The sequence below is a fragment of the Vollenhovia emeryi genome, unplaced genomic scaffold (assembly GCF_000949405.1).
Source record: "Vollenhovia emeryi isolate VEMERY1.0 unplaced genomic scaffold, V.emery_V1.0 DF939121.1, whole genome shotgun sequence".
NCBI classification, from domain to species: Eukaryota; Metazoa; Arthropoda; class Insecta; order Hymenoptera; family Formicidae; genus Vollenhovia; species Vollenhovia emeryi.
The window spans coordinates 708957-736824 of record NW_011967245.1 but is presented as its reverse complement, the minus strand read 5'-3'; the positions used below and the strand labels follow the sequence as shown (position 1 = coordinate 736824).

The 27868-nt window shown below is 50.2% G+C and overlaps 2 protein-coding genes across 2 annotated transcripts in view; both read left to right on the top strand.

The window, feature by feature from the left end:
• Positions 1-460: 460 nt before the first annotated feature.
• Positions 461-13325, top strand: LOC105570139. The gene is made up of 6 exons (XM_012027115.1): positions 461-709; positions 6996-7204; positions 9396-9531; positions 11280-11413; positions 12461-12767; positions 13149-13325. Exons 1-6 carry the CDS (start codon positions 673-675, stop codon positions 13232-13234), a joined length of 909 nt encoding a protein of 302 aa, XP_011882505.1. The 5' UTR covers positions 461-672; the 3' UTR covers positions 13235-13325.
• A 4192-nt stretch (positions 13326-17517) lies between these two features.
• Positions 17518-27868, top strand: part of LOC105570138 (choline transporter-like protein 1) — a 33439-nt gene continuing 23088 nt past the window's right edge. Inside the window, exon 1 of the mRNA XM_012027109.1 lies at positions 17518-17554. Coding sequence (XP_011882499.1) covers positions 17533-17554 — 22 coding nt within the window. The 5' untranslated portion in view covers positions 17518-17532. The remainder of the gene's footprint in view (positions 17555-27868) is intronic.

The window sequence follows — 27868 nt, the reverse complement described above, 5'->3', positions numbered from 1 at the left end:
GGAATCTATCGGTGGACCAGATTTTACTCGTACGTACGCACGTTCACCCCCGCGGCGCAACGACGTCGGGGAGGGTGCGTGTCGCTCCGCTCCGCGCGTGTGTGCGCGCGCGAGAGAGCGCCTCCTCTCTGTGTACGTACAGCCCGTCGCTAAGACACGCTTAACGACGCGCGGGGGACGCAGGCGCGGTCACGCTCGCGCACGAGCGCGGCGCGCGTCGCCGGCGCCGTCGTCGTTCCGCGAGGAAATTGATTCTGCGCGAAACGCGAACGGGGGTTCCAGCGGCGACGGAGCCAGCGGTGCACCACCAGAGAGAAGCCGGGCTCGGCGGGCCGCGCATACTCCATCCGCCGGGGAACGATTCCCGTCGTCGTGCTCGCGCAGAGATCCGCTCGTAACGCACGTAAACGCTCGGCCGACGAGCCCCGACCGCGGCGTATTATGTAAGGGGATGTTGCTCTCTCGCGCAACCCTTTTGTACGCGCGCCGCGCTGGCTGTGGCTGCTGCTGCTGCTGCTGCTGCTGCTGAAGAGGAGTAAGAGAGAGATAGAGAGAGAGAGAAAGAGCGGAGAGGTGCCTCTCCGACGACATGCGAAGAGACGCGTCCGACGCGACGACGACGGACGACGAGCGAGGATCGCAGACAGCCCTGGTGAGCGACGAGAAGCATCCATGGAACTGAAAATCCTCCTGTGGGTTCACATCGTGGGTGAGTTGCCGTCGCGACGCGACGCCTTCCGCACCCTCGCGGCCACCCGCACAGTGGTACGCGTCGGCCGGCACGCGTATCACGCAGAATCTCCCCCTACGTATCCGCCGACGATACTCGCCGTCGTCGACGGCATGCACGCGCCTCGGGACACCCTCCTTCGCTTCCCGCTCGCCCTCGATTCCTCCCGCTACGTCTTCCCGCTGGCCGTGCCTCGCATGGCACGTTCGTTGCCCCGAACGGACGGCATCCTACGCGGCACGTAGATTGATCCTCGCGGCCGTTCCTGCCGGCCCCCGTCCGCGCGCCGCCAGCCAACGTGGATCGTCGTCCGCGCGGACAGCCGTGCCGCTCCTCTCGAGGTGAACGAGGCGGACCGTTCTCGCGCGGCACGAGCCTGCACCTGCAAAATCCGAAAATAAGCCGAGTTAGCCGTGAACAAATATATTCGATTCGGGAACGAGCGTTTGCATTGACACATCTGAGCAAACATGTTGCGTGTACGTGCGCAAACCGACGGGATATAAATTTTGCACACTCGCATACATTTCGACTTTTCGGTCAGGCTATCGCATTAAATCCAAAATGAATTTATTATATTAACGTGGACGAAATTGAATCGCCGATATTAAGCGGGAAATTGAATTATCGCATCGCGAGCGCGTGGCGCCAAACTATAAAAATTTCAAGTTACAAGCGTGCGACTGTACATTACCGCCGTTAATTTAGCGCCGCCGTAAAATTCATGCCCGAGTGCTCTCCGGGTCAGACGCTTTTTCACGATATCAGAAACTTTCTCCATTACGGGCATTAGCATAAAGTGCACGCAGACACGATTACGCGGGGCCGAGAGTCGCCGGGGCCGCGGCGAGGGTGACGCAGAGCGCCGGGACCGTCTGTTCTTGGACGTCCTCGGGAGCTTTCCCGAGCCCGCGAGATATGGGCGTTGCTACGCGGGGGACACAGCGCAAAAACCGAAGAAGAGAGGATCCTCTTCGCCGCGAGCGCCGAACCAGCGGGAGAGCCCGCCGGTGCGTGTACCCGAGGAATGTCGGACGTTGGCGTCGGGGGTCGTTGCACCGTTCGCCATAAAACCGCGCGGGCGTTCCCCGTAATAGGGCATTAACAAATTTAACGAATTCCCATCACGGCGGTATATAATCGTATTAATGACATTCTGGCGAATGCGATTTTACGACGCGCTCTGGAGAGCCTCCTCCATTGCCCTCCCTCGTCCCCGCTCGAATGAGCTCGCGCGAGCGACCCGGCCTCGCCGAACTTCCTCTCTTGTGCGACACGCTTTCCCTCCTGGGTACCGCCGGCCGTCGCCGGGCGATCAGATATCTGATTATCCCGGGACTCCGCGACGCACGGCGACGATTCCCCGTAAATGGAGACTTCGTGCTCGCCGTCAGTCTTACGTCAATCCTGCTCGTCTCCTGGAGATTATATTTGAGAACAGCCCTGTCCTCGATGGGCGAACCTGCGATAGACGCGAGTTCTCTTCCGGTGGAAGAGAGAATCCTTTTCAATACGCACAGGTGACCGCGAGGACACAATTTGCGCGCGATAGACCGACGTGTGTCCTCGCCGCCCGGCGAATCGACAAATCCGGAAGATTGGCGAGTCGAAACGATGGCGAAATCGTCGGCGGGAGCTGACAAGAGATTTTTTTGTTTTACCTCTTGCACGTGGCGTGCGATTAATCACGCATTGAAATCGGCGAATTAAGACCTCGATGCGAGAGACGCGCGGAAATGATCGTTTCCTCGTCGCGATAAAAATGGACGGAGAGGGACGGCGGCGTCGGGGAATAAACCCGGAATTACACCATTTTCAATTCCCTCTAACAAATAATAACGTTTGATAAATGAAGTGTTAAAATGTATACTCCGCGCGAGATCGTGTGTACGTCGTGGAAACCTGCGCATCTGACGTTAACAAACATCTCGCTTGAAAACGAGTGCCGACGCTTCAGATTGAACGAATTCCGAAACTCGATATCAAGCGCGAGATATCTCGTCTGCATTAGCGCGATATTTTTACGAGCGGGGGATCGGCCGTATGAAAAGCGAGTTACAACCTTTTTCCCTTCTTTAAAATAAAATATAAAAAAAATAAATAAAAGAGAATGACGTAACTTTGTACGTTTGCGTGTTGCCGTTTATGACGCAGATAACGCACGGCGACGGCGGTGGCGGCGGCGGCGATTGCCCCGTTATCTCGCTTTATCAGTTTGTTACCAAAAATAGCGAAACACAGACAGCATTTCCGTTGACGAGATCTGACGCGTCAAAGTCTCGCGACGCGGCGCGCCGATTGTCGCCGGTAATTTTCGCCCGATCGTGCGCGAGCCCTTCGCCGGCGCACAAAAGATAAGCTCCCTATTGGAGCGTACAGGGACGCGTAAGCGTCGAAGCGCACGACGATACGGGCCTCCTCCCTTCCTCTCCCCCCCCCCCCCAAATGCGATCCGTCGCTTCGCTCGGCAGCTAATTAAGCCGATCGCTCTACCGAACGTCATATCCGTTCTGCAGATCCGTCCGCGCGATTGTCCGATCGGGCGCAATCGCATTCATTGCGCGAGAGCTGTCCGTTAAACCGAGCGTATCGCCATTAGTGTAAGCGAATTAAGCTGAACTCGCTCTCGTATCGGCGTCGAATATTCCGAATCGAGCCGCTGTCTCTCGAGCAGATTGATATTACCCACTTCACCATTGGGTACACCGGGCGAATGGAAATTATTGCGAAGCGCTGTTTGCGCGTCCACTTCTCCCTCTCCTTCTACCCACCCTTCTCTTTTTTCCTCCCGCGAAAGGGTGTAGAGCTAATATTACATTTGTCGTACGACAAATTTTTCAAGCGTGTTGTTTGGCTGCTGAATAGAACATTTCTAGACGCTCGAGAATTTTACTATCCTGCAGCCAATCGGTACACTTAACAAATTTGTCCTACGGCAAATACCAGCCTCAGGCCTTAGCCTGGTATTACATTTGTTGCTAAGCTTGTTGATTTGCTGCGGGATAGAAGAGTTATCGAGTATCTAGAAATTGTCTAGCTCGTAGCCAATCAACACGCTTAAAAACTTTGTCGTACGACAACAAGTTTCCAGATACTCGAAAACTTTCCTAATAAAAAATTGTATATTATACATTGTATAATCGTACGTTGTCGACCAGATTTTAAGCGTTTTGATTGGTTTATATAAAATAAAATGTTTCTAGACGCAGAGAGCACATTGTAGATTAGTCTTAAGACTGGTATTCTTGTCGTACGGCAAATGTTTTACGGCAAAGGGGACGCTGGAGTGATTCTGCACTTTCGGCGCCTTTTGCTCCTAGAACAAAAGTCCAGAATCACTCCAGCATCCCCTTAAGTGAACTGGTTAGCTGCAGGATAGTAAGATTCTCGAGTATCTATAAATTCTCTATCCAGCAGCCAATCAACGCGCTCGAAAAATTTGTCGTACGACACATTTTTTAAGCGCGTCGATTGACTACGAGCTAGAACATTTCTGGAGACTCGACAACTTTTTCATTCTGCAGCCAGTCAACGCGCTTGAAAAATTTGCCGCGCGACAAATGTAACATTTAGCCTAACGCGACGTTCGACTTTCTTCGAAAAAAAAAACTCGTTCAACGAGCCCGGGGCCCCCCATTATCGTCGTCGCGCGAAGGAGTCGCCTCACGAGTGCGTTACGACGTCGTGCGTGCTTATCTGTTTCTTTTGCGCGACAGCGCGTTCTTTAACCTCGACGACGATAGTCTCGGCAGGGGCGGGTCGCCACCTCAGACTCCCCCCCCCCCCTCTTCCCCCGGTCGTCAGTCGTCGCTCTGCTTGCCGCAAATCCACTTTTTATTAACGACTAACGACCGGCCGCGAGAGAGTGCTCCCGTGGTTTTGTAACTAAATACCCCGTAAGCTCTGTCAAGTGCCTCTAAACAGGGCTGGGGAATACATTACGCCCGAATCGTCACCACCCTTTAATGCGCCGGGGCAATATTTCCCTGCGATGCTACCCCCCCGAAGCAACTTCATCCAATCCGCGAAACTGCGGGCCGGGGCATTATATCGATCCCAAAGGGACGGGAAACGCGCTAAGAACTTCTCCCTCGGCGCGGAAACCTCGGTGACAGAAAAAAAAGAAGAAGAAATGTGTCGCATCGGTATCGCTGCGTATCCCATGAATCATTTACACGGGGAACTTTAATACCGCACACTCCCTTCGCATAAACAGAAATCTCCAGCTCGAGTTTGCTGACCACAAACTTTGCTCGTCTGATTGAATACGGTAACAAGTCACGACGCTGCGCCGCGCGACTACAAGTTTCCGCTTTCTCCCCCGCGAGAGAGAACACACGTTCGTAAAGTGTAACCCTAAAAAAGTGCACGATCAAGACTAGTATTCGTAGTCAGATCTTATATTCAAGACCGTCTCAAGATCTTCAGATACTCCGTAGCCAATTAAATGTTCCGTAATTAATACACAGAGAGAAAAAAATAGTCATTTTTGGAACCAACCATATTTTTATAATTCCTCCAACGTAATTTATGGTTGACCTAACAATATTGTAGTTCTCATAACCACAATATTGGTCCATGCAATTATAAAAATATGGTTGGGTCCAAAAATGACTATTTTTTTCTCTCAGTGTAACTCGTGAAACATTGCGAAATTTGCAAAATGGTACAGGACTTTTCGACTCGGTCTAGCCCGCTCTCTATCCGTAAATAAGAGATGAGGCGGATATTACATAACACCCTGTATAAGACTCGACTGTAAACGCCGGTCTAAGAAACTATCGCCGACGGGGGAGTTTTCACACCTTCGCCGATCGACGCGCGGAACGTTTGCGGATTTGTCGCGCGATCCTTTTCGAAAGGGTGTACCGATCACCCTCGCGGCGCGTGAAGGCCTGCGTTCACGATGCCGGAACTCAGCCCGAGTTCTAGTTTCGAGAAACGCGTAGCCAATCAACTCGCAGCTATTCCGTTAAAGCTGCAAGCTGATTGGCTACGCATTTCTCGAGGCCAGAACCTGGACCGAGTCCTATGGCATCGTGAACGCGGGCCTTCGGAGGCGCCGCGAGGGGCGACGCGACGACGACGACGGGATCCGTTATCGGGAACGCGCGAGCTCTGTTTCTCGCGTGAGATCGATCCCATCCCTCGTGAATGAGTGTATTTGGTCGGCGGCGGCGGGGGCGCGGGGGAAGGGGGAAAGGGGGAAACGGGGCACGACGCGGGAAGGATTCTACTCGCGATCGATAAAGGATTCCGGCGGATGGGATTCGCCGAATAATTTCGAATCCCGCGGATGAGAGGTGAGCGCGCGTCCCGCCGCGCGTTGTTATAAGAGGGAAAACTATTTTTCGTCGAGCCCGTATTACATTCGCGATTGCTTTCATTACGAGGATTTTCCGCGTAATGACGATGTCGCTCTGATAACCTAGTCGTCGTCCGCGTAGCCGTTTGCGAGGGCCCCCCTCCCCCTCCCCCTTCCCTCAGTGGTTCCCAAGCTCGCGGCGCGGGATCGTTTGATCTAATTAAAAGATGAGGCTTCCTCGCGACAGTCGGGCGCTGTAACCGAAGTCTGAGGAAATATAATCTTTAATTAACGTAATGCATCCTCCTTCGGCTCCTTTGTTCGCGCGCGATACAGCCGGTGCGCGCGAGGCGGCGAGCGGGAGAAACGCGATATTTTTATACAAAGGTCGACCGCGACGGGAGACGACGGCGAATTATTATCATCGAAAATTGCGAGGTGACATTTCTGTTCTCGCGGCGTCACGAAGGAGCCGGGGCCGCGCGGGATGCGAGATCGAAGTAGACCATCGCTGGAAACTTTAAGAATCGATAGCTACACGATATTATTATGTGACGCGGCGGCCTCTGTTTCAGTTCTCGCCGCCTCCCGGAAGGGGGGGGGGGGAGAGTCGCCCTCTCGTATTTGGGAAACACTGTCCGCGAGCGTAATCGATGAGGTATGCATATCGCGGGGCGATATTCAGCCGCCTCTCTCGTGACGTGACACGGCAGAAATCCACCTTCGGCTTTCATTTCCTCTTTTCCCCCGGGGCCGTGAGTCGAGATTCGGATCCATACGCGGCCCTCCTCGGCTCCCGGTGCGCGTGCCCTAATAACTCCGCCAAGATCACCCGTCCCGATAAGCGCGCGACGGGGGCCGGACCGCGCCGGTGCCGTTTCCACGACAAACGGGCGCGCGGTACGGCCGGCCTGATCAAATATAATTAACGGACCACTCCCGCCCTTCTCTCTTTCTTAGGAATTTGCTCGGGTCTGCGGGGAGTGCGCATCCAGATACCGACGGCCGTGAAGAAGGGCGACTCGGCGACGCTGAAATGTTGGTATGACCTCGAGGGCGACCCGTTGTACGCCGTCAAATGGTACAAGGGCGGTCGGGAGTTTTATCGCTACGCCCCGAATGAGAATCCGCCCGTCAAGACGTTCCCCATCGGGAACCTGACGGTGAAGGTAAGTCACCCCGTCCTCGGGCCGGAGGTGAGAGACGAGCGATCCCCTGGTGTCCCGCGGGCCGTCGCGAAATCTCGAGATCCTCCCTGCGCGGCCTCGAAAAAAAAGCGGGCGTCGAGAGAGAGAGAGAGAGAGGGAGGGGGAGGGGGCGAGGATTTATTGCGGTCGAGAAGTTGCGAATAGAACACGATAACGCCGATAGCGCCGGAACGTTACAGTTCCTGCTTGTTGTATAGCGCGCTACGTGTACCGTTCTACATATCGGCTGATCGAAGTTTTTGAATTCGAGCTGTCTCCCCACGAGAGGGGTAACTGATGGCCCTCCGGTCGACGTGCGTGCGCGCGCGCGCGCGTGCGCGCCGCCCGTCCCCCGTGTGTGGGTGTCGCGCTTTCCCTCCATTAAATTCCGTTTTTATTTTTCTTTTTAATTTTTTAACTGGACAGGAGTTTTATCGCGTTTTTTTTATTGTAGTCTTATATTCAATTTATGGCATCGCAAATTCTACAGTTTTTTTACAAATTGCATTTTTTGTAATTTACCAGCTAGAGAGAGAATCGATGACATCGTTTTATTATTTACGCCAGCGGAATCGCGCGAGTAATAATATCGTGCATGTGCAACATCGCGACGCTGCAATTGCAATTTTTTCTCCCCCCTCTCTCTCTCTCTCTCTCTCTCTGAAAGTATCTCGCCTCTAAATGAGATACGCATTCTAAACCCGCTCTATTTCAGTCCCCGCGAACGTTCCGCGGCCGCGTCGTTTGCACGCTTCAACCCAGTTGCTTAAAACGCCGTTAAATATAATTTTATGAGCGCGAGTCGAATTAAAAATTGCGCGCTTCGGACGCGCGACGGCACCGATTACGATCTAATGACGGGCTGTTACGACGAACGTCCGCGCCGGTGAGACGCAACGCGTATCCACCCGCGGCCAACGGGGGTCATTCTGCATTATTGCGCCCGCACGCGCGCGCGTGTTTATTTTTTCCCCAGCATCCGACCGTTCGGCCGCATTTTTGCGACGCGGTGCCGCGGGCGCTTTCCGCTCGCAGTTCGAAACGCAATTCGGACACCTTGCTGCGATATTCATTACCTTTAACATTGCCGATAACCGATAACGACGCGATTCTCGGCAATCGGCGGCCGGCGTATACCGGGCGGCGTGCGGAAAAAGAGGCGGAAAAAAAAACGAGCGAGCCCGAATGCATCGCGAATATTTAACGCCGCGTATGGACCGCGGGGAAGCCGGGATTCCCCGTTTGGGAATCGAACCAGGGCTAATATCGAGTAACCAGGTCGGTCGCGTGTCGCGCGATTGGCGGGAGCATTGGCCATTAATGGATTGGACGGATTCCTCTCGTAAGCGCGCCCGTTACGTACTCCCGTATGCACATGTGCATGCCGCGCGCGTCATCCAGGGGAATTCCCGCGGTCCTCGCGTCTCCGGCGATCGCTACGACAAGAACGGGAGGGCGCATGGTGTAAAGATACAAGGTGAAGCAATCTGGTGGAGGTGCAGTGGCAACCAATCAGAAGTGGCCCAGACCACGGTCTTGCATACGGGTCTGGAAACTCAGGCAAATTTTGGTGGCGGGGGTGTGCCAAAATTTAAGCCATTTTTTAGTGCACAATCTTGTTGATTGTGACAGGCGTGTCGCTGTTATCGCAAAGTGCTGTATGTAAGACCGTGGCCCGGACTACCGAATTGACCAATTAGAAATTTGTCCCGACCTTCAAACTGCAAATCATTGCGGTTGAATGCAGGAAGAGCCAACCCAAACTGCCACAGCAAGGTTTCAGCAACATTGTAGCAACGTTTCACCGCGAGATTGCAACATTGCCTAAACGCTGGGAAATGTTGCTGCAACGCTGCTGCAATCTTGCAGCAACGATAAAATGTCCGCCTGCAGAAATATTACAGTGTAATATTACAGCAACATAGCAATATAATATATGTACAATATATGCACTAATACTTTATGTATATTAATATATAAAGAACAAAATTATGAACAAATTCCGGATTTTAAAAAGTTCAGGAGCTAACAACATTTTCGTGGCAGTGTGCAGTGAACAATTTGCCCCAAAAATTGGTTACATGCGCAACGTTTCACCTTGTATCTTTATACCAGGGGAGGCCGCCTCGTGCCGAGGCGTGTCCGGTCTTAATGAATTACTGTTGTTTCGCAGAAAACGGAGAGCAACGCGACGCAGGTCGTGCTGACGAAGTTGGAATTGGAGGCGGCGGGCGCGTACAGCTGCGAGGTGTCAGCCGATGCGCCTTCCTTTCACACGGCTATAGTTAACGCGGCGATGAACGTCGTGGGTAAGTGTCTCTCCTGCCCCCCCTCGCTCCCGCTCCTCGCGCGCTTACGTTAACAACTTGGGACGCCGACGTCGCCGGCGCGCGTAAAAACGAGGCGTCGTCGCCGAGCCGGGCGATTTAACCGCTTCGCGGCGCCCCGGCGTCCGCCGCGCTGATATCGAGTTTTTGATAAGGGGAATAATAATAAGCGCGCTATTTTAAATCGCACTCTCGCCGCGATTTTTACGTTAATTATCTCACCGTAAGATCGACGAGCCGAAGCGCTTCGCGAGCCAAAACGAAAAAAAAAAAACGGGGGGAAAGCGGGGGGAATGGGGAGCGGGGGGAGGCCTACGCCTTTCGCAATTTACAGGCGGGTTGCGCGTCGAGTAATATATTTTAACAACGTAAATTGCACGTCGCTATTTTCGAGGTTCCTTCATTAAAAACGCGGCATCCGATAAATTCAGCGCGGACAACATTTTGCCGGGGCTTCCTTTCCGAACGCGCCGTAATCTATTCCGATATTACGTGCCTCCACTCCGGGGAGAAAAAGAGAGCGAGAGAATTAAATGTCTTTTTTAATTACTCGCGCGCGTCTCGCGCGCGCGCGCTCGTCACAGCCAGCCGCGAATGGGGAACAAGAAGTATAACGTATATCCGCGCCCGAGCTCGCTCGGGCGGAGTTTTCGGGGAGAGATGCGACACAAATCTTCCGCAAGGACGGGACTATTCAATTCTCGCGTCTCTCGCGCCCGCGTCAGAGAGCGGCGACATTTTTATTCGTTGCGTACTCCCCCTCCCGCCGTCTCGTCGTAAAGGCGCGACGAGGCGCGCGAATTTACGTCCTCCGTAAAAAGTGAAAAAGTAATATTTCGCCGAGCCCGGGGCTGCTGGCGGCGGCGACACGTGCAGGTGCCTGTAACGACCACGCGCGCGTGTGTGTGTGTGTGCGCGCGCGTGTATAATACGTACTCGAGGACGCGGATGCCGATGGCGAGAGACGCGGCCGCGGGCACGCGAGCGCGAATCGCTCCGTCTATCGTGAGAGAAGAATTTTTCGTACGAGGGACGCGAGAGGGGGGGGGGGCAGACGGCCGTTTCAACCCCGTGTATCGACCAACCCGTCAGCAGCCGAAAGTTTCTGACTGCGTCGGGCTTTGGGGAGCGACGACGGGTCCGGTCAAGCTCGGTCAAAGCGACAACGTCTCGATTGCACGCGAGCTCGCGCGGCGCTTGGTCGCGTGAGAGCGCGCACAGGGTGGCTCGAACCTAAACACTCAGCCCTCGCACGCGTGCTCTCGGTCTAACGGCATCTGTTCTATCGCGAAAACAACCTGGTTGAGAATCTAACCACCGAGAGTTACGTACGATTGTAAAGAGGGCTCTCTCTCTCGCTCTCTCTCTCTCTCGCTCTCTCTCTCTCTCTCTCTCTCTCTCTGTCTCTCGAGGCGGCCCTCTCATCGTCGGTTTTAATCCTACGCGGGATGAGTTTCGGCTTCACTTTGGCAAGCGTGCAACTTGAGAATTTATTGCCAATGCATTAACGTGAGAAATTGAAGATTTGCTGGGGGGGGGGAGAGAGAGAGAGAGAAAGAGAGGGGGGATGATAGTTTGCCCCCCTTGATATTCTCGCCGAGAGAAAATCTGCTTTCAACACCGCCAAGTAGTATGTATGCACGGAGACTGGGCTCTCGCCGGGGCCAGGGGCTGTGAGGTGGCTAGATCTGGAACACTCTATATATGCGGAGTATATATTGCCTTCGCAGAATTGCCCTCTGAGATGCCGTCGATACAGGGACTAAAGAGGAAATACCGCGTCGAGGATCCGCTACGTTTGAACTGCACATCCGGCCGGAGCAAACCCGCCGCGAATCTCACTTGGTATATCAACGATCGACAGGTATGCTCTAACTGCTAATGATAGTAATGCGCGCGCGGTTAGACGACGGGGTAGACGGGCGGAAAGGAACAGAGGTGGGGGGAAGGGAAGGGGGGAGGATCAGATACCTCTATTTAGTTTACCCCGGCTTTGATCCATTATCCCTGATCAAACGTCAGAGACAAGGGAGCTTATGGGATACGTTCCTCCTCGAGATGTTCCGAAGTTGGGCGGTAGAGAGAGCAAGCGTCCGCGGTGCGGAAAATAATTTAACATTCTGATCCTCGATTAGCGCACAATGTCTACGTAAATGTCTCTTAATTAAGGCTCAATCGTGGCGACGCTCGGGCAGTTTTTTAACCTTTGGAATCGCACGTCGAAATCACTTTATTCCGCTACCAAGTAATTCCTCGAGCAATTAAATCTGCTGTCCATATTTTAATAATTATCATAAATTGAACGATAAAATGCGGGGGAAACTTTTTCACAGACTTTACGGGCGGGCGCGCGCGCGCGTGTGTTTTAAAGTTGCGGGTATTTTTTACAAAGTGTAATTTGCAATGCTCAAAATAGCTCCCTTAATCACCTCACGTCAACGCACCTCCACGTAAATTATTTCGCGTGCTAGGCACGAACGCATGATCGTCGGAAAATTGAATTCGCCGCGCTACCAAGAATTTATATAACAGCGGCATTAACGATACGCGAGGCAGCGCGAATCTACTTTTTCACCCGCGTAGCGCGATATCAGTATTTATTTCATCTCTTAACGGCCCATTATACTATCGTCAACTCGTCACGGTCGTCAAATGAAATTTAATTAAGCTTAGTTTTTCAACATTAAATATATTCGGGCTTATCTACGTCCGAATATACGCACAGCTCCAACGTATACGTGTCTAATTGCAAACGAATTAACAATTTTTCCGCATTATTCACGGTACATTTTTGCACGCGCGCGTTTATATCTACATGGCGATGCGAATAGCGGATCTTTATCGAATCCCGGTTGACTAATTTACTTATCTTTTCTGTTTCCCCCTCCCCCCTCTCTTTCTCCCCTTTCAGCCTCTCAAGTCGCACGTCCGCACGTACGGCCCGCTCGACACGAACGAATCGGAGTGGCAGATCTCGCAAATTGGGCTCCAGTTCCTGGTTACGCACGATCACTTTGTCAGCGGCAAGCTGAAGATACGCTGCAGCGCGTCGATATACGACATTTATTGGCAGAGCACGGAAGTCAGCGCCGAGGAGGACCGGCCGCGGGTGATACACTACGAGCCGGCCGCGACTATCGTCGGCATCAACTACCTCCAGCCACCGCCAAATTTTCAGACCGGCCAGAAGAAGCCCGACGGCCAGGTTGGGGTGAAAGGTAAAAAGAGAGCCTCGTCCACTTCTCCACGTCGTAATTTCGTCTTCTTTGTTAACGAGAGGGGGCCGGTCCTCGCGGATATCTCGATCCTCGATTACTTATCGAAATTGGAGTCACCGCGGAAATCTGAACGCGAACCGGGCGCGGGTCCACTCGCTTAGAAAGCGGTCTATTTTGTTTCCGCCCGAACAACATCCGGCGGGCTTGACGCCCTTTGCTCTTTGAGCTTGCTTTGAAACACAGTCGTTCATTCAACAAGCCAGCGCCGCGTTAAAGCCGCCATCTGAATTCCTCCGCTCGCGCGACTTAATCCCCCGTGAAAGAAAAACAAAGAGTGCGAGAGATCGTGTTATCAGAGCGTCTCGTTCGATAATTTTTCAGTGCTGGGATCGTCCACGGTGAGCCTGCGGCCGTCGGCGAGGATCGTTTTGGAATTGTTTGCGCTTCTTCTAATCGTCATTCGTTAAAGGCATATAGTGCATCGCTCGAGGAACGCGCTTTGGAACACTTTGCGTACGTCGACGTGTTTGTGAGAGAAAAGGAGGAGAAGGAGGAGGAGGAGGAGGAGATGAAGGAGAAGGAAGACAAGGAGGAGGAGGAGGGCTCGAGAGGCGCTTTGTGCGAGGATGACGTTTCCTCTATGGGATCGCCTCGGATCACCACGCAGCAGCGATATACAACCGTGGGCGAAAACAGGGAGCTCCTTGGGTCACGTCACAGCGACGGCGACCTGAAAGGCCTTGCTCGAATGGCGGAGGAATGGAAGTGACGGGTCGCGACCGAGGATTCGATTGGCCCCGGACGGCGCGGCGGGAGAGAAAAAAAAATCGCGGACGAAGGGTCGAACTCCCCCGCTCCCCCTCCTCCTACCCGCGAGATGATTTATCCGACGTTCACTCATCCGACGATCAACGAATGTCCAAACAGCACTACAGCGACGACAGACACGGCTGGATATACATATACTCGCGACATATACTCGGGAGTTATTTTATTATTATTAGACCATGTACTCTCTTGCTTCCTTCCAGCGGGGATAATGTGTTTGCAATGTGTAGGTATACGTATACATACATATAGTACGTTTCGTCGCATCATACGAGAGGATAGTTTTTTTTTCGTACTTTTATAACTCGGAAGGAGACTATAACGTAGCATGAATGTACGTGCGTATTCCTCGACAGCGTAAAAAGACATGTACACGATTGATGCGGACACATCACACACGTACACGTATACACGAATGTGTATGTACGCGACAGACACGGCTACGTAAGATCACTCGTTACAGGCCGTATACACACACGCGCGCATACACACATGTATGCGTACAGTTACACACACATAGACACGTCTACTGCCACACTTTTTTCTCTGTACGAATAACTGATAAGTAAAAGTGTTCGAGAAAAAAAATATATATATATTGCGGCCCGCCTAAGTATTTTACAGTGTGCGAGATGATGTACCTGAATCGGATATTCGTGCGAACTTCTTTTTTTGTGTTGCTATTTAGGGACTATGTATTATATAATAAGCGAGGAGAGAGAGATGTGCTATATCGAGTTATGGTAACGACACAACTTTGTGTATCTCGGTCATTCCATTTTGCATTAAAGCGTAATTAATTTACCAACGAGGCTGATTTAATTGATGTACAGTACGACTTATGGAGTTTATTATAAATTCATTAAGTATATTGTCGCTGTGTTTCCTTGTGTGTGACCTGCAGTTCTTACTTCTCTTATACATGATTCAAGCCGCGCACTCTGATGCATCGTGCATGCAGACTCTAATGTCTGTGCGTACGCAAACCATTCGTCAAACATCGGCTGATAACACCGTAAATCATACCGCGCGCCGTTGTCGACACTCATTTTTATCCCGAACGCATTCCTGGCGGATATTTCTATGTATTTCCACATAAAGGTCGCGTTCGAATCGAATCAACTCAAATATGCCACGAAACAAGGTTAAAACATAAGAATAGGATAAGTCTGGAGGAATAATTTGAAAATGCCATTTAACCTTAATTCTGTCCATGTTATCTTTTTACGTCGTAAAAACTTATAAAATGTTATCTTTTTAGGTCGTAAAAACTTATGAAATTTTTATCTTTTTACGTCAGAGGTGGACGTCGTCCAGAATATAATCGTTTGCTTCCTCGCAGTGCTGTTTACATACGTTTAAATTGACACCCGTGTAAAAATATATTTATACAATAATAAGGGTGAAACAATACGAGCGAGGCAATTGTTCACGTTAAGCGGCAAACTTTCGTTGTGCGTCAATTGTCTCGCCGACGCGCCGAGTCAATGGCGCAATTTTGTTTTCTACGCTAGAGCAAAGATCCCGTTGAAACGATCCGGATCGGTTTTAAAACAATGCGCGGCTGAATCATGCACGAGCGCAAAGAAGAGGGCCGGCCGTGGACCGGCCGCGAAAACGCCCGATTCCCGTGAACATTAAATAAAATATCATTCGCCAAAAGCGCGCGTTAATTCGCCTGGCGGAATCGAGGAGCGCCGCTTTGCGGATTATTATATTTATTTATGCATGACCGCCGTGTGTGTACGCCGTTAATGTGATAACTCAATTATTGCGCGCTGTAATGTTTACCCTGCGCCGTTATGCGAAATGTATAACCGCGCGGATACTTTTGATACTTGTGCCCTGCCGCGTTTGCAATTGTGGCGCCAGGGAAATCGGATTAGCGCGCTAAAATATCACGTCCGCTGACGTCTTATTTTTCTTTTACGACCCCCTCGAAAATACAGTCAGCATTACCTCTCGTGTCTGTAGCGACAGATTTTTCTAACTCTAACATTGTAAATTCGCGTTGTCGAGTATCGGCGCGTTAATCCTGCGGCAAACCGCAGTTAAATAATTTTCAGGATGACATTTTGATGAGCCCCCAAGGAGAAACGCCGGCGATTATTTGAGAATTCATCTTTAACGAGACCTCGCGAATGTGCAAATCTAGACAGTTACGACGAGATCGCTCGAAAAGTCTTCGATATTCTTCTCTTTTATCTCATAAGGATCTCGTTGAATAGCTGAAGTCCTCGTAGAACGCGACAGTAACAATCCGTAAATGCGACTGCAGTTTTCCGCGGGTTTACGGGACTGCAACACTCGATAACGAAGGGGTTAGAGCAAACGTTCCGTGGGCAAAAGTCTCGAAATTTCCCCGTAAATTCATACGCCTCCTATCGCGCTTCAATCGAGCGAATAAATTCCAAGGAAACGATTGAATCCGAAAAAACGACGTCCCGCCCGAAGAAATTCAATACTGAAGTTACGCGGGCTAAGCCGTCGTTGATTTTACGTCGAGGCGCGGAGCGTATCTTATAGCGAATTCAGTTGCTTGCACTAAGGTCAGTTTATAGTCAATTTTTATATTAAACTTTGAGTTTTTGATTGAGTACACGTTCAAAGAGTACTTAGTCAAAAAAATGATCCGTACGGATACTACAGACTGTTTTACTGGCTGCGAAATGTCTCAAGAAATACTTAAGACGATTCTTTAATAAAAATTGACTGTAAACGAGTCACTAGCGCGCACTCTCGGCGCGCACTAGTGCAAGCAACCGAATTCGCTATTGCAAGTGCGCGCCCTAACGAGAACAAAGAAGTCGTTGGGCACTAACGAGTCACCGCCTCATCACCGAGCCTCGGATCCCCGATGCTGTTGACGAGGGCGGCCTTCATCTACAACCAACGGGGTAAACCGTGTACGCATCTCTTATTTACTACGCCGATACACGGGGATGCCGTCTTCCACGCCTCGGGGGCGAGACTCGTGCTCGGCGAAATAGCCGGCCTCGTTCTTCGAGTGCGGTCCACGGGGCTAGGAGCGGCTGGCAATCGATCCGAACCGGACCGTGGGCGCGCGGGCGTATACGCTCGGGGAAACCGGGATACACCGCGGCCCCGGTACGCGGATACGCTCGCACACGGACGAGGGTCTCCGTTGCCTGGCGACGGGGAAAACTGGCGCGGCGTCACGTCGCGGTCGGGGACGTCGAGGAAAGATGAGGGCCGCCGCGCAGTCCGGGTGATCCTCTCAACGAGGCGGCGGCGAGAGGAGAAATTCGCGCCGCGTGCGGCCCGCGTGAAACGGCGCGAGACCCCGTTCCCGTCGCCGAGTGCGCGAGTTCCTGCCCTCACGGCAACCTCCGGGACCGATCGCCGCGGGCGCGGATTGGCGCGCGGGTTCGACGGGCGGTAAATTTCCACGGCCGTTTTTCAACCCCCTCCCCCGAGGATCGATTTTCCCGGTGGCATCGATACGCGCGTGAGTCGCGCGATCTCGTATCGCGCGTCTCCCGTATAGAGATGTAAAACGAGACGGGGCCCCGGCAGCCGGCGCAATCTTAATGCAAGCGCGTTAATACGCGGGTAATGTATTCCGCGCATCCGATCTTCCGAGGGAAATTGCTTCTCGCGCTGCCGCGCGTGCACGCGTGCCACGCGCCACCCCCGCGAATACCCGACAGCCGCGTCGCGGGATTACTCCTGGTGTATTTCCACTGCGACCTTTGACGCGCGGATTCGGTTATTAATATACGCGCGAGAGCGCGTCCCGGCCGCCTCGCGGAGGTCGCGCGTGGGTCGCGGCGACGGCGGATCCGGGGCACTGCGACTGACGGGTGCCATCGATCCTCGGGTCGCGTCCCCGAATCGCGAGATCTCTGGCGCCGGACCAGCAGCGGCGGAAGCGCGCAAATACACCTCGTTGGACCGCTGCCCGAGGAGTCCCGTCATGGAGTCGCCGCCGGAGGAGGGTGAGTCCCGGGGATGCATGCCGCCTGCGTACGCGCACCTGCCGGTGCGGTGCTTCTCCCCCCCCCTCTCACCCCCCGAGGCTGCCGCGGCGATTTCGCGAGACGCGTGTTCGCGCCGAGCGAACTGCCGGACGCCGTTGCAGGTGAACTCGCGCGGAATTGGCCGCTTGCCGCTAATTTCTATGCACGACGCCGCGCCGCGCGTGGATGCGTCAGTCGACGTTTATTTTCGGAAACCGGCAAATCCCCCGGCGGATTCCCCGCGGGGAGAGCGCTCGCTTATCTTTAAAAGGGTGTATAAAATTTTCATTCGGTCGACTACTGGTAAACTCCTCCGGCGGTCGGAACTAACGGACGTCGCCGTCCCGCGGTTATACTCTCACAAATGTGAGAACACACTCTGGAAATAAAGTATTCGAAAGAGGAGCACTCGATATCAATTTATTTGCTGAAATAGCGCGACGTTAGACGATCGAACGGTGTCGAAGGCGCCTATGTGTGCGCTCGCTCTCGTTTCCCGTCGTATTTACGCTTCCACGCGAGGCTGCGCGCGAGCGACGAGGAAACGATGTTCCCGATAAAACCCGGCCGAGCTGACCGACAGCCGAAAATTTCGCGGTCGGAGAGACTGCACCAGCTGCACTCGTTCCACCTGGCGCACCGGGTTTAACGCCGGTGCCTTTCCAGGAACACGGGGCCCGGGGAGAGAGAGAGAGAGAGAGAGGGGAGGGCAGGAGGGAAGCGAAGATAATCGCGCCCGATATTTCCGCCGCATCCGTAACGGATGGCGAGCGCCGATTCCTGAAGCGCGTGCAAATCGAGTCCGCGGGCCGGAGATAATCGCGCCGTAATTTGCGCCGTGACAGCGGACGCAACCGCCTCTTTGTCCGGCACTCCTGGTCGATACGGCGTTTGATTAATTGCGATAATGCCCTCCCCGGTCCGCCTCCTCTCCCGCCGAAAAAATATCGCTGGAAAAATAAGCGCCGATGATTCGCGGACGCCCGGAGAGGAGAGAGAGCCGGTAGTCGCCGCGCTCGCGCGAAAGCTCGTGAATATTCATTTCCGATCATCTTCCGGTCGCGACGGCGCAAAAGCGGCGATCCGAATTACCGTCGAGCTCTCGCCGCTCTCGTAAACACGCCGCCCCGTATGAATAAGTTACGTTCAATTATTGCGTACACGCGAAAATATATGTCGAGCTAATAAAGCGTGCGACATTTCGAGCTGCATATTTTATACGCGATCGACACGGAACTCGGACGCGGAAATGCGAAACGCGCGGAGCGCGCCGGCCGCGGCCGTTCGTCGCGACGATTTCCCGCTCCCGTTCCGTTCCCTCCGAGACGCCGCCCTCGTCACACGGTAAAGAGACACCCTCGGCCCCGGCGGTGTTGAATATCGTTGACGAAGGAAAATTCAATCGTGGGGACGGGAGACCTAAGCGAGCGTTTGTGCAACGCCGGTCCCCGAGTCGAGTACTTGGTCCCGCAGCAAGGATTTCTGTTACCGAGACAACAAATATTCTTGACGCATTTACATTCCTCACAACCTCGTTTAGTATGAAAGTAAGACAGTATCGAAATAAAATCAATAATTCTTATTCTCCTCTATCGAATTAAAAAGATTGGCTTACTATATTGAGACAAGAGTAATTTAAATGGTAAGTTTATATATTCTTGCGTTTAAAATAAATTTTCCCTCCATCTTGGCACCACGATATTTGACAAAAGACGAGACATACTGGATTTTAGAATTTTTCCTTTAAGATTGAAGTATTCCTTTTTCTATAATAAATATGATTGACGCTATATTAATCCTATTTTATGATACATTGAAGTGCAATAGCGTTGGATCCGGAAATTTGTTCTGTGGGTGCGGAATGGGCCTCAATTATTCTATTCTGCCATCATTTGGATCTCGGAATCGGAGAATGTGATAAAATGTTTCATCTTCTTTGAAACTTTTTAGGCCGAAGCGGATCTACCGAACTTGTGTTGATTACACTTGCATTGGCCTCTTCACCGCTAAAAGGGAAATAGCGACTCTTTTCAGGCTCATCTGAGGTCAAAATTGAATCTATTTTCTTCGACACGAAAACCTTAGTTCGACCTCATTGCTCCCAATTCAAAAAGTGTACGAGGCTAAACAGAGGCCAAAATATTCGACTCGGGTTCCGCGAAACGCATCGACTTTCGGTCGCGGGATATTATTTGCTATACGTGCACCACCGGAAAGTCGATAATTTTCCCGAAGCAAATACGACGGAATCTGTGATCGGCTCGCCGGCATCGCGAATGTCGCGCGGGTGAAACGCGCCTGCCTGACGTCTATGTGGCGGCGCGCGGCGACTCCCGGCGTGAATATTCTTTCCGCTGAAACTGGAAAATAACAATCCGAGAAGTTCGCGGGGTTGCGCAACGTTGAAATTACACGCGCGAGTTACGAGTTCGGTATCAAAGTTCCGCGTCCGCGCGAGATTACGTTGACTCTCTTCCGTTTCGGGCGACGCGCGAGTTCTAGACGCGGCGCGAACGCGGAAGGCACGCCTGGCAAATTAGAATTATTGCCCGTGAAGTAGGCGGCGCGTTTTATTTCTAACGCGTGTACACCGATGGACAGAATGGTCGCAACACTCTTTTTTTTAATGAGATAAAACGCGCACTTCGCGCGCGCAGTTTGTGGTCAAGCATTGTATACTTTTAAGAATTTCTATACACGCGAAGAAGTAATTGTATGCGCAGCATCAATTTAAAATAAAAAGTAATTTGTCACTCACTGATACGAGTCGCAACAGCAAAGTTGTACATCGCTAACTATATATGTTAAACTGTAACAATACAAAAATATATACGATTATTATATAGACTAATTATGCAAAATCGAAACTATTGTATTAAATATACTTTATATTTTATATTTAAAAAAATGGGTATTTATTAAAACAATTATATAGAATACTGAAAGTCTTTCTTTTAAATATGAACTCACAAAATTTTATACGTATAATGGTTTTGTCTCTAACACTTATTCGAATGCTCGATGGAATCATTTGAATAAATAAAATAAAAGCACAGAACAGATGATTCATTTTGCACAAGTAGCAAATAACAAAAATGTAAGACACTTATAGTACCTTACGATTTCTCTGCCGTTGCCCGATGCCGTCTAGGCCTGCTCCTCCTCTCAGATTTTCTTGTTGCACTTACACTCACAGTACTCGCGAAAATCGATCGCGCGAAATTTCGGACACTCCCGTACGCGATGTAAAATACCGTAAAATGCAGTAAGCGACGTTCTTTACTTCCTGCCCGTTCGAGTTGCAAAGAACGACAGAGCGAATTACAGCGCGAACGCCGAAGTCGCACAAATATCTCTCTCTTCCCGAAAATGGAACAGATTACACGAAATCGATAGATAGTTAAAAGCGCGGTGCGTAAACGAGATGTAACCGCGACAAAGTACCACGGTTTACATTCATGTTTTAGATGAGTTGGTCTCGTGAAATATCTATATACACGTTGATAAAGAGCCGTCGCTTCAACATGCAATTCGTTTCTCATTACAAGTTTTAGAATCTTAATAATTAATCGAGTAACGTTAATTGTCACTGATAAAGGTGTACAAATCAATAGCGTTTTATCCTTACATTCTTCACGATCGAGTCTTGGAAACCGACAACGCAAAAACAATACCACGCACGGAGCGACTCGCGCCACTGCTTGCCGGCTCGACGTTCGGCGAGTGACTGCGGCGACCTTGTTATAAACAATGGTCCGCGTGACGTTGTACGATGCCACGCCGAGTGAAAAACAACAAAAAAAAACGTGGAGAATTCGTTGGCCCATCTACGCAATGGAAAATTCCGTACTTATCACTCGCTCGCCGAACGTCGAGCCGGCAGGCAGCAGCGAGAGTTGTTCCGTGCGTGATATTATTTTTACGTTACCGGTTTCCAAGACTCGATCGCGAAGAATGTAGGGATAAAACGCTATTGATTTGTACACCTTTATCAGTGACAAGTAACGTTACTCGATTAATTATTAAGATTCTAAAACTTGTAATGAGAAACGAATTGCATGTTGAAGCGACGGCTCTTTATCAACGTGTATATACCTGTAGATATTTCACGAGACCAACTCATCTAAAACATGAATGTAAACCGTGGTACTTTGTCGCGGTTACATCTCGTTTACGCACCGCGCTTTTAACTATCCATCGATTTCGTGTAATCTGTTCCATTTTCGGGGAGATAAATTTGTGCGACTTCGGCGTTCACGGCGTAATTCGCTCTGTCGTTCTTCGCAATTCGAACGGGCAGGAAGTAAAGAACGTCGCTTACTGCATTTTACGGTATTTTACATCGCGTACGGGAGTGTCCGAAATTTCGCGCGATCGATTTTCGAGAGTGAGTGCTGTGAGTGTAAGTGCAACAAGAAAATCTGAGAGGAGGAGCAGGCCTAGACGGCATCGGGCAACGGCAGAGAAATCGTAAGGTAAGTGTCTTACATTTTTGTTATTTGCTACTTGTGCAAAATGAATTATCTGTTCTGTGCTTTTATTTTATTTATTCAAATGATTCCAACGAGCATTCGAATAAGTGTTAGAGACAAAACCATACGTATAAAATTTTGTGAGTTTATATTTAAAAGGAAGACTTTCAGTATTCTATATAATTGTTTTAATAAATATCCATTTTTTTAAATATAAAATATAAAGTATATTTAATACAAAAGTTTCGATTTTGCATAATTAGTCTATAATAATCGTATACATTTTTGTATTGTTACAGTTTAACATATACAGTTAGCGATGTACAACTTTGCGACTCGTATCAGTGAGTAACATATTACTTTTTATTTTAAAGTGACGTTGCGCATATAATTACTTCTCTCTCTCTCTCTCTCTCTCTCTCTCTCTCTCTCTCTCTCTCTTCGCGTGTGTACAAATTCTTAAAAATACACAATGCTTGACCACAAACAGCGCGCGCGTTCTGTCATGTCTAGTATTTCTAAATTGTAAACCTTCATTTACTCTGAACCTAAAAGAGAAGTGAAGCACATCGCTTCGAGAAAATCAATCGACATCCCGGAGAAGGGCCTTAACTGTTTGATATTAACGATATTCGCGCTGGTAACATCTCTTTTTTAGTAAGGGACAATTAAGCGCGCGCTTCGCGCGCGCCATTTGCTCTCTCTAAATATTCGCATAGTTTACCAGCTGCAAATAACACGACTGAAGTATGTCGTATCGCACAAACGAGACAGCCAATCAGCATCGCGGAAAAGCGGCAACAATACTTCGAGATATGCGAGATAATCAACTTACATGCCTTTTTTAGAAGTGGAAAATCAGGAACGCACGTTTAGAGATTCAAGTTTATGTTCCAACACATTTACTATGGGGAAAATTGTACTCGAGAGATAGATCGGAAACGCTCATGGTTTCCGAACGGCCATCGACGAAAATATTCCTCGGAGAAGATCTTGGAACGTAACCCTAAATCTAAATGCACGTTTCTAAACTCATTTAAAAAAGAAAGTGTCGCGACAATTCCGTCCATCACTGTACACGCGCGCGCCCGTACGGGGGATATAATAACTTGCCGTTATCCATAATACAGACTCGAGTTACGAGTACATTTGCATAGATAACACTATCTGGCCCCGAGAACAGACGCAAAAAGTATTCCAAACACCAAAGTAACAGTTACATAACATCAATATTAGTGATGTAACACGCGTATTATATAACATTTACATTGATGTTATATTGACGTTATATACTGTTACTTTGGTGTGTGCTGGGTTACAATTATTAATTATTATCCAAACATATGTCCCTCAAGTTATTACGTACACGTTACCGTCATACATTGCGCGCGATATTTTTGTAAGATCACGAATTTCCTCGGGATTTCTATTTTCTAGCCCGCGGACCGTCGGCTTTCGCTCGTCAGCGTGATGGAGTCGTCGAGCGCGTCTACGGCGGTGGCGCGAAGATGGAAGCGTGTCCGACGGGCACACGGGTGTGTCCATGCCTCTTCATTATCGCCGGCGCGACATCGCACGCGCGGCGCATCCCGAAAGAGCGTATTTCGCGCGGATCTAATTGAATGGCTTAATTCGTCACCGGACATGGGCGTGTTTCGCCAGGAGTTGCGGGCTTTATAGAGCCCGGGCGGGCGGGCGCGACGCGCGTCGCGACGCTCTCTTAATTTAATGCGGCTCTAAATTTTTCACGGAGCCCCGTCCGCGGTGAATTATCTCGCGGCCGCGCGTCCGCGTGGCAGCTCCGTATATCAGCGCCGGCCGTCGCGCGCGCCTCCCGCACGCGGCCGCGCCGCGGGCTTTAACGTCGTTTTCGGGGCGCCCGTCCGCGGCCGTTACGCGTGCGTGCTCAGGTACGACCTCGTACCTGGCGAACGCGCCGTGCCGCGGGGTCACTCGGGTTCGCCTAGACCAGTTTAGCGCTAAACGCGGTCATGCGACTCTAATTGCGTTTTCGAGGGCTAATAGCGAATTACGGTCAATTATCATGATTACCACCGCGTCCTTAGGCGAGGTATTTGATGAACGCGGAGGAGAGCGCGCGTCTTTTCCAAGCGTTCCTTGACCTCTCGCCTCGCGCAAACGTGACGTCTCTTACGCGCGCAGGGTCTCCGTGCAAGACAAGGGAGATCGCTGTTCGAGACGTAAATGCATAGGAACGAGACAAGCGGAATTCACACTCGGGGCCCACGTGCACACGCGCATCCGAAATTAATACGCAAAATATGTGTTCGGCGCCGCATATAGATGTGCAATATGAATACGGACCGCGGATTCCGGACAGGCGTGCACCGCCTCCGTGGGGACGCAAGTTACGCTCGTTCCGCGAGTTCGTCAAGAACAATTTCTGCGAGCTTGACGGACGGCGAGAAACTTGACTCAACGTTTCGGAAATAAATATTTAGGTGGCCCGAGCGACGGGCCTCTCAGAGAAATGTATTTCCCGGTGAATTATAAAACGCCCGGGTGGGGAAGGATACCGAGTTAGCGCCTCTTTCCTAAAAGTTGTAGCACCGTATCTTGAAACTGCATTCGCACCAGGGCCGGTTCTCCCGACCTCCTGGTAAGCCAACTAATAGCTCGATGAAATTATACGTCTATCTTTGCCTACTTTAAATGAGAAACAAAGACCTATATATTATTTAACTGTTAACTTATTAGGAATTAACTGTTAACCAAGTTAACTTACCAAGAGGCCCTTTTTAGGACCGGTTGTTCCAACCTCCTGGTAAGCCGATAGTTAAATTACATGTCTATCTCTGCCTAATTTGAATGAAAAACGAAGATCTACATATGATTTATCTATTAACCAAGTATGTCTTTGTTTTTCCTTCAAATTAGGCAAAGATAGTTGTACATGTTAACTATTAGTTTTCTTGAAGCGGTTGGGACAACCGGTCCTTGGTCGTCTTTTTGTTTACGTAAACTCACTCGTTATCTGCTGTTTTATTCCGTGCGTTGCTCGTCGAGATAGCAAAATTTATTAGCGTGTCGATACATAGAATTAATAAATATTTAGCATCCCATTTGTCCATGTAATTAAAAAAAACCATCTTTAATATTCTTTGTTTCTCTATTATAGAGAAACAAAGTCTCGAAATTACAGAGAATTCATCAAGTTTTTAACTAGTTTCGCTACGTGCTTTTCAATACAAATGCGCAATCGAAAACATTATTAACTTAAGTAGTCGCGCAATTACAAATTTGTACCAAATAACACGGACAAATAACGTAAATTAATAAAAACCGGAAAAAAAGTGGGCAGATTACGATACAAAGGTTTTATTATCGCGCACATCATCCGGCGATCTTGTTCATAAACGCAGCCCGATGGCAGCCTGTTTACAGAGCGAATATCCCTTATAATTGCAGCGCGATTGCAGTATCGGCGATAAATGACGCGGTTCGGTGACGGAAGGTAATGTCGTTATAGTTGGACGCGTTTATCTCCGACGCGCTCGCGAATATGCGAGCGCGAGCGGAGCTGCCGGTCGCGAGCAGCAATCGCGCTGCCCGCCGCGCCCCGTGATGCTGCAATTACCGATATATCACCGCTAATACAAATTGTATTCCGGTATACGAGAGCGTCTCACGGCGGAATTGAGGCCCACGGCTCCTCCGTGAGCAGCTATTATTCAGCCGCTCGCGTACACACGTTACGAGTTATCTGTAACGCATCGCCCGACATGTCGCGTGCTGGCTCGTCCGCGCTGGTCGTATAAAAAATTCACGGTGCAACGACCGCTATTTTTCAACTGGCCATCGCGGCTGCGTATTGTCTAACGGCCGGATCGACTGGCGAAACGGAAGAGCCGCCGGGGCCGTAAGGTAATCAGCCTCGACTCGGGGCAGGGAGGGTGCAAAACCGATAAAAATTATGGACGGGGCTGATTGCGTGCGAACGCGCGCGCTTCTCTCTCTCCCACCCCTCTCACTCTCTCTCTCTCTCTTTCTCTCTCCCCGCCCTCTCCCTCTCATTCACTCTAGACTTTCTCTCTTATCAAATCGAGTTTATCGTCAATTCGATGGAACGAATGTCCATCCATAGGCAGCATGAAACTGCAGCACGGTCAAGGAAAGGAAAATCCGAGTTTACCAGCCCAGTCGCTTTCGCCTGATGATAACTTATGTTTCTTTCAATTTATTGGTGGGTGCAATGAGCAAACCCCACCTTCCGAAAATTAGAACTTCAGTATTACAATAAATGTATTGTGCCTATTAGGTGTACTTGTATATATAACCAGTTGTGCGATTTTTTAATACGAGAAACTGCTCATGTCTAACTCTATCCGGCGTGTAAAAATTTACACAACAAATACATACATATATATGTATATATGTGTGTATATTCTGTTATGCGACAAAGGACATGTGAATTCTCTCTCTCTCTCTCTCTCTCTCTCTCTCTCTCTCTCTCTCTCTCTCTCTCTCTCTCTTTTTCTCTCTGTCCGTCTGTACGCCGTTATCGATTGTGTCTTCAACATGTCTTGAAATCAGTGGCATTTCCGTCGATGCGAATCGCGCGTTTCGGCACAGTGTTTCCTCTTCCCTTCCGAGACGTTCGAAATGTCGCGGCGGAGAACGCGGCCACTTTCGGTGGTCCCGGAAGAGGCAATCGGGCTCACCAATGAGTTCGCCCAACGCGGTCTAATTACGCCACCCTTGCAAAGAGCGTCCTGAAATATTCACAAGGCGCCCGAGTTTCTTTCGCGCTGACAATTCCGCGTGTCCGTGCTCAAAGGCACCCGGCGCGCTCGTTTCTTACAGCCGGAGTGAGCTCCGGCCGACTGAATCCCGTTATGTTTTATTAGTGCGCAAAGAGCTGCCCGTTGCGAGACGCGCTTTGCTGAAACGCACTCGGCGGTCTCGTTTAACTGGTATTAGACGAAAGGGAAACGCCGGGGATTTCGGGCCGCCTCGATTTCAAGCCGCAGCGGCGCTGAATAATGCAGCGCGCATTCATTGCGATACAATGTCTCGCGGCAGGCATTGCAAATAAAAAAAAATGCATAATAATAATAATAATAGAACGCGCTTTTTGCCACTCGCCTCCCGTTACTTCAATTATGTATGTTTACGTAGACCGTTCTAGATAGAACGCGCACAAATCGAGAAGCTGGTTGACACATTCGACATGTTTAATGCGCGACATTACAACGTCCCATCCATGCTGGCACGCTATAAAATTTTAATGACAAGTTCCGCGAGGCTAGTTCTCGGAAATTGATTTTTCCTCGGCGGGAAATCAAATGGCGCATCAAACGCTCGTTGCAATTTTCAAGTGTTGAATATTCCGAACGCGCCGAGTCTCCCAAGTGGAACTTCCATATCGATTAATTCAATTTAGTTTAATTTGTTGCTGATGTACGTATGCGCGGGCGGAAAATGAGATACAGGCGTCGCCCATTAACGCCCATTTAACCAAAAGGTAAGTTCCACCCCCCCCGTTTTTATCTATTTATCATTCTCGAAGGTGGGTGCGCCGCTTCCTCGCCGACAAGCTTCGTAATTACGAGTTCTTTTGTACAATCTATTTCTCGCGGTGTTATTTTTGTAAAAATTATTTTATAAGCTTTGCCCGGAAAGGGGCCGACTTATCCTCCCCCTTCAAAAAGAAGTTTTAGAATCTTTATTCATTAAACGCTCTGGGACAAGTCCCCTAAAGTGTTAGACAATACTACGCGGAAAAATAATTGCGAGTGAGAATGAGCATTTCTATATAGACGATTAGAATATAGAATAGAATCGAGAATAGAATAGAGAG